The sequence below is a fragment of the Aegilops tauschii genome, chromosome 2 (assembly GCF_002575655.3).
Source record: "Aegilops tauschii subsp. strangulata cultivar AL8/78 chromosome 2, Aet v6.0, whole genome shotgun sequence".
Taxonomy (NCBI): domain Eukaryota; kingdom Viridiplantae; phylum Streptophyta; class Magnoliopsida; order Poales; family Poaceae; genus Aegilops; species Aegilops tauschii.
The window spans coordinates 472741418-472748299 of record NC_053036.3 but is presented as its reverse complement, the minus strand read 5'-3'; the positions used below and the strand labels follow the sequence as shown (position 1 = coordinate 472748299).

Genomic DNA, 6882 nt, shown 5'->3' with positions numbered 1-6882 from the left:
CCATCATAAAATCTCCATACCGAAACTTGCTTTCATCATGGACTCCATCCCCACACTGATTAGCCACATGGCCTATAGTTCCACAAACAGCACAGAAGCGTGGCATTTTCTCATATAATACTCTGAACTTTTGTGGGGGTTTACTCGGTTCCACACTGCCCGACAACCATCGAAGCAGTGGCTTAGCCAACATAATTTTCATTCGAACTCGCACAAACTTAACATACTCAACACCATCCACACCAAGCTCCACTTGTAAAACCTCTCACATCTTAGATGCTATGACCTCGGCAACCCTTTTATTATGTAGGAGATCCGGAAGCCCCATAATCCTAGTCCAGACCCTAATTGAGTCCAGCGCCATAGATTCCACATTGGTGAGCCCATCATACTCTTCAACCACTACTGCCTGATTTCTGAACAGCCAAGGACCTCCATGCATGGCCGTATTCCACTCCCCAAAGCACTTAAACTCTGCTGTGAAAGTATAATCATCCAGAGGAACAAACTTCACCTCCTTTGCACACGTCCACACGCCACTTGCATAGCAGAATAGAACGCCGTGTGACTGAAGGGCGACCTCACGCACCCTAAGGACCACAGCCCACCGTGAGCTGCGAACCGGTTGCTCGATAAATCCCGAGAAATCAACAACGTCTTCCTCCTCTTCCGTGATTTCCAGATTTTTCAAAAGCTCATCTAATCCTTCAGCCCCTTCTCTCCGGGCGGGAAACCCGCCGCCAAACCATCTCCATTCAATCCTGTCTCCGCCGTTGCCGCCATGATGCTCGGCAGAGCACTAGGAACCCTTCTACAAGCCCCGATCGACCAACAGGAGGAAAACCCTAGGTCGCGAGAGACACAGTTTTGCTTCCACGAGAGGCACGGTTGTGATTTCGCGAGAGGCACGGGCGTGCCTCTTTCGAAAAAGAAAAAACCCCGTGCTCCCGGTTCGGTTTTTTCGGTCGGTTTCTTCGTGAAAAAAAAGTTCGTCAAAACCTATCAACGTGGGGTCTAATTTTGAAGATCTCGACAAGAGGAACCCAACGGTGAAAACGGTTCGAGATTTGGACGTACGGTTTAAGAGACAAAACATTTTCAATAAACGAATCTACAAAAAAAGAGAAAACTCCCGGATTGCGACAAGTGGCGCACATGCAGCGCGTCACTTGTCGCGACCGCCGACCAGAGAAGGTGGGGTAATCTTTACAACGAGTATTTCTTAATTAGTGATTTCGGACTTCGTGTGAAACAGCTAGGGTGGTTGTGTTCTGGGCTTAAGCGGGCTTCTGCCCTTTTCCTAGTAGGCCGCCAGCCACAGCCCACAAAACACACCCGCGGACTCAGCGGGAACAGGGAACCATGTTGAGGGCGGCGGCGTCAAGGTGCGCCGGCGGCGCCATCCGGCGGCTGTCGGTGGCTTCGTACCCAGCAGCGGTAGGGGCGCGGAGGAAGCCTCCCCAGGACGAGGGGGACTGGTCCTACTACAAGGAGTGGTGGGGAGAGGACGACGGCCCCGGCGACGGAGCTCACACCGTCTTCCGCCGCCACTCCGAGCATGGCAATGGCGTCGTCTCCGTCGTCGCCTACCCAGCCTCCATACCGGTAGCTTCCCCTTACCTTCTCCCTACTTCCCTCTTGGTCTATTTCTTGCTTGAAGAAATGGAGATGAACAGCTCGTCGTCTCCTGCCAATTTTACAAAGCTAACGGGGGAACATTGTTTGCCGATTAGAGCCACTAGAAGTTGTATCATCCAAATACTAGAAACTTAGACATCAAATTTATTGGCATAGATTTGTCGTTTAGATCCATCCTGGTTCCTGGCAAAAGGGGTTAATTTTGATGCAATTTCACCTCTTGTGGTTTGGAACATGGCCACGTGGGGCAAAATGCTACTGCTCTGCATTATGTCTAATTTAAATGTTTGTATGCTGCTTATCATGATAAGCACTTTGATTCTGTGCCGCCATGATCAGTCGCGAGTCTTGTGATTTATCGCACTGTAAACATTAATGGATTTTTGCAGATTTTAGCTCAACCTATTTTGGACTCATACGGAAATACAAATTGATGTGTTGTGACAGGCCAGCGATCAGTGGCCAGTGATGGAGAGATGGCTTCAAGAAAGAAATTTGGCAATATACCCAGAATCAAGTGGTGCTGACCAATTTAAGATACTAGGCTACCAATGGCGAGTAATGCGCTTTAACGACCATACACGGCAAAGTACTGCAAAAGTAATGGCGTGTTACCGGTTTGGCGGTGATAGGGCATTATACTCAATGCAGCAACCCAATTGTTTAGCTGTTCCTTGTGAGTTCATTTGTACTATGTTCACACCTATGCTGATTGATGATAATGTATTCATGCTGGTGTTTATTTATTTTTGTTTCATTTTGCATCTGTTATTCTGTAAGCATACCTTAGAAAGACGGCTTCATACAAATCAGTAAACATGATTCCTCAATTATTTCTTAGCTGCAAGTTTTATATGCCATCGAGATCACAAGAAGAATTTCTGGTAGATGTGCACGGACCTGCTATTTGCAAAACTAAAGCAACTTTGTTGGCACTTGAGCTTTGTCTTTTGCTTTGGTACTATCATCTGACCGTCATTATTTGCAGATGTCAAGAGCATGGTATCAGCAGGGTTGACAGCACTCCCTAGTTGTTCTTATGATCTCCCTCAAGCAGTTTCTGAGCCGAACACTATGAAAATTCTTTGTATCGGTCATGGTGGCGGCAGCATACCATTGTTTTTGGCTAGTAAATTCAGAGGTATGTACTACCACAGGTTTTACTAATGATTATTACTGCATAGATCGATACTGGATTTTTATTTGTTTTGCTGATACTTTGTTTCCTGTACAGTGAACTTGAAATGAAGTTATTATCTTCTGGTCTTTGTTGGTCAGTTAGAAACTATACCTGGCTTGGCTTGTTTGACTGCAAAAAAAGTGCAGTACTAATAAGTAATAACTTGCACGTGAATACACGATATATTTTAGATGTGCAAGTGCATTCCCAGCTCTAAATAGTTGGGAGTCAGGTCATTTGATGGAACATTTGGTCTAAAATACATACTATTCCTATTGTAGTTCTAGTTGTAGATCCTTGATTCTGCAGTTGTCCACCTCATCGAAACACTCAACATATTTCATCTGTTTCAGGTGCTGATGTCCACATTGTGGAAATCGATCCAGTCGTCGTTTCAGCCTCGGTCGAATCCATGGGCTTCCCGGCATCATGCGCGAAAGGGTTATCAGCGCACACCATGCAGCCCACCGACGGCGACGAGCTGCTATGGAACGGCGTCCACGACCGCATCTCCCTCCACATAGAAGACGCGGAAGACTTCATCGCCGGCGACAGCAACGTCTACGACCTGGTCTTCATCGACGCGTACGACGGGAACGACATATTCCCCCGCAAGCTCTGGGACGCCGACGGGGCGTTCCTGAGGAACCTGGAGGAGAAGGTCCACCCGCTCCACGGCACCGTGGTGGTGAACCTGCACTCCGACTCGGGGCCGTCGTCCCCCGACGTCGACGACGAGGCCCCCTTCGAGAACGTGCTCCCCATGGGCAGGTACGTCTCCCACGTCTGCCGGGCATACAAGCGGCATTTCGGGCTGGCCTTCACGGTGGCCTCCCCCTGGCTCTGCAACATCACGCTGGTCGCCTGCCGTGATAAGGCGATACTGAAGGGCGCGCCGGTAGGGCGCAGCTGTAGGGATTTTGTTCTCAGCAAGCTTCTGTCTAGGTCGAGCATGGTTGAGCAGGCGCTGGACCTGCCGTTCCCCTGTCTGCAGTACGTCAAGAATGGCTTCACGCTGGTTGAATGATGTGTTTGTTCATTTGGACGGAAGGCGCGAGAATAATCTGATCTTTTATGCACGACCCTCTCTTGTTGGCACAATTTGCTATCCCACGCCACATTGCTGGGTGTTCCTGAATCCTGAGCTCGTGCGGGGGGTCTCTTGTAACCTGCCGGCGAGCAGTTGGCGGGCATCAAGTTGATGAATGTGTTGTCTGCCTCTTCTCTTTTTCGAGATTCATCTTCACTTTTATACCATCAATCCTTCAGGCAATGGCACCCTGTATAGGGTCGATTCTCAACAGGTCACGTCCTTCTCGGCTGCTCTTGTCGCTTGTCGCCTTGGCGATCTCAGCAGACGACGGTGGTGCACGCCTGCTCCTACTATGTGCAGCAAACCAAAACTGCACAAACAAACGTTTTAGCTGGCATGCAATGCACTGATCATTACTCAGTATTAGCTGTGGAAACTGAAATATGTTCCCGAACAGGATCCGTAAGCAACTCAGCCTGGAGGTCCAGGTTACACGGCGTGTAATTTTGACTTGTGAGGAGATGTGGCCAGAAAGTCTGGGGCGGGCACGTGAGACACATGAAACCGGACGCCGGTGGCTTAGTTTTTGGAACGGTGGGTGCGCGCCCACGAGGTTCCTGCGCTTCCAAATTGACCCGCGATCATCTCCAAGCAACGCCCGGTTCACAAATGGCTTAATCTACAACCCTCTTGTCCTAGCTGTACAGAGGCGGGGGTTTATTCTCCTTTCAGAAAACCCTTTTTGATAAAAGAAAAGTTATGCAGAGACCGGATGTATATTTATTGTGGTTATATTCGGTTGAGTCAATAAAATTCACCATTTGTCGAGAAAAGAACCCTCTTGTCCTAAAGAGTAAGGGGAACTTTCAGCTATCCTTGGCTTGCATTTGCAGTCGAAAACAAAATGTACACACCGCACGCATGTAGAATTGTAGAGCACCATTCCACAAACACAAGCTTGGAATTAAAGCATGAGGCGCCGCCGCCGGCGGTGAGAAGTCACGAGATGCGTGCGTATCAGCCCGGTTGAAGCGTTTCCTTTTCCTTCCTGGATCGATATATCAAGCAGAGACGTGTTTTCGGTCTAGAACTTTGGGCGTGTTTGGTTGCCCGCATCGAGCCTAACCAGGCCCGCGCGGGAAGGAAGAGACCTGTTTAGTTGTCTGGTTTTCCTGTTGGGCCTGCATCGCACGTTCCTCACAGCAGCCTAGAGTCTGGCTCATTGGAAACGCTCGGATCGGCAGTTTCTCGCGAGCCATGCTGAGTGCGGCGCGAGGTCGCACGGGCGGAAGCGAGGCCAGAGCGAGTGAAAGATCGTGGATGTCGCCTAGAGGAGGGGGGGTGAATAGGCGCTTTAAAATAATTACGGTTTAGGCTTGAACAAATGCGGAATAAACCTAGCGGTTAATTTGTCAAGCACAAAACCTACAACAACTAGGCTCACCTATCTGCACCAACAACTTATGCTAAGCAAGAAAACCTACTTAGGTGATAGCAAGATATATGACAAGAAACAATATGGCTATCACAAAGTAAAGTGCATAAGTAAAGGGCTCGGGTAAGAGATAACCGAGGCACGCGGAGACGACGATGTATCCCGAAGTTCACACCCTTGCGGATGCTAATCTCCGTTTGGAGCGGTGTGGACGCACAATGCTCCCCAAGAAGCCACTGGGGGCCACCGTAATCTCCTCACGCCCTCGCACAATGCAAGATGCCATGATTCCACTAAGGGACCCTTGAGGGCGGTCACCGAACCCGTACAAATGGCAACCCTTGGGGGCGGTCACCGAACCCGTACACTTTGGCAACCCTTGAGGGCGGTCACCGGAACCCGTCAAATTGCTCGGGGCGATCTCCACAACCTAATTGGAGACCCCGACGCTTGCCCGGAGCTTTACACCACAATGATTGAGCTCCGAACACCACCAACCGTCTAGGGCGCCCAAGCACCCAAGAGGAACAAGCTCAAGGGTACCAAGCACCCAAGAGTAATAAGCTTCTCAACTTGTAACTTCCACGCATCACCGTGGAGAACTCAAACCGATGCACCAAATGCAATGACAAGGGCACACGGAGTGCCCAAGTCCTTCTCTCTCAAATCCCACCGAAGCAACTAATGCTAGGGAGGAAAATGAGAGGAAGAACAAGAAGGAGAACACCAAGAACTCTAAGATCTAGATCCAAGGGGTTCCCCTCACATAGAGGAGAAAGTGATTGGTGGAAATGTGGATCTAGATCTCCTCTCTTTTTTCCCTCAAAAACTAGCAAGAATCCATGGAGGGATTGAGAGTTAGCAAGCTCGAAGAAGGTCAACAATGGGGGAAGAACACGAGCTCAAAGGATAAGGTTCATTGGGGAAGAAGACCCCCTTTTATAGGTGGGGGAAAATCCAACCGTTATGCTCACAGCCCGAACAGAGCGGTACTACTGCTCGTCCTCACGGTACTACCGCTAAGGGTAGCGGTACTACTGCTTGCGAGCGGTACTAAAAAAATACATCCGTGCCTACCACCGTTGGACTTGTGACGAGTTTTTGGTCCGGAGCGGAAGTGGCCGCGGTAGTACCGCTCCAAGCGGTAGTAAAAAATTACATCCGCTCCCATCCGCGGTAGTACCGCTGCTGCCTTTTCAGAACACCAAAACTACCACAACTTCTGCAAACGGACTCCAAATTCGACGAAACCAAGTTTGTTGGAAAGCTAGCGACAAGGGCTAACACAATCTTGATAGAAATAACAATAAGAAGCAAATTAGAAAAGGCCCAAGGGAAAATGGTGAGAACCCTTCCTCGAATAAGACCGGTAAAACCTCCAACACCGAAAACATTATAGAAGACGCATGTGAACTCCATTTTCGATGAACTCAAGCTTGTAATCAAGATGACCACAAGCTCTAAGACTCACAAAGAGAACCAAACAAGAACCAAGAAACATGATGCAAGGATGCAATGGTTTGAGCTCTCTACTAACGATACGATCAAGCTACCAACTTGAGAGCCCCCCTTGATAGTACGGTAAACGATCCTATA

At 49.1% G+C, this 6882-nt stretch overlaps 1 protein-coding gene across 1 annotated transcript; it reads left to right on the top strand.

Annotated features, from left to right (window-relative positions):
* Positions 1–1308: 1308 nt before the first annotated feature.
* On the top strand, positions 1309–4052 carry LOC109779741 (uncharacterized). The gene is made up of 4 exons (XM_020338367.4): positions 1309–1605; positions 2086–2314; positions 2627–2779; positions 3172–4052. The coding sequence occupies exons 1-4, from the start codon at positions 1363–1365 to the stop codon at positions 3843–3845; spliced, it is 1299 nt and encodes a 432-aa protein (XP_020193956.1). The 5' UTR covers positions 1309–1362; the 3' UTR covers positions 3846–4052.
* The last annotated feature ends 2830 nt before the right edge of the window (positions 4053–6882 follow it).

Excerpts from the sequence above, each read along its gene's own strand:
- LOC109779741 (XM_020338367.4), top strand. The coding sequence starts at position 1,363 with ATGTTGAGGGCGGCGGCGTCAAGGTGCGCCGGCGGCGCCATCCGGCGG. Across the intron at positions 1,606-2,085 it reads CCTACCCAGCCTCCATACCG|GCCAGCGATCAGTGGCCAGT; the intron begins GTAGCTTCCCCT and ends GTGTTGTGACAG. Across the intron at positions 2,780-3,171 it reads TTTGGCTAGTAAATTCAGAG|GTGCTGATGTCCACATTGTG; the intron begins GTATGTACTACC and ends CATCTGTTTCAG.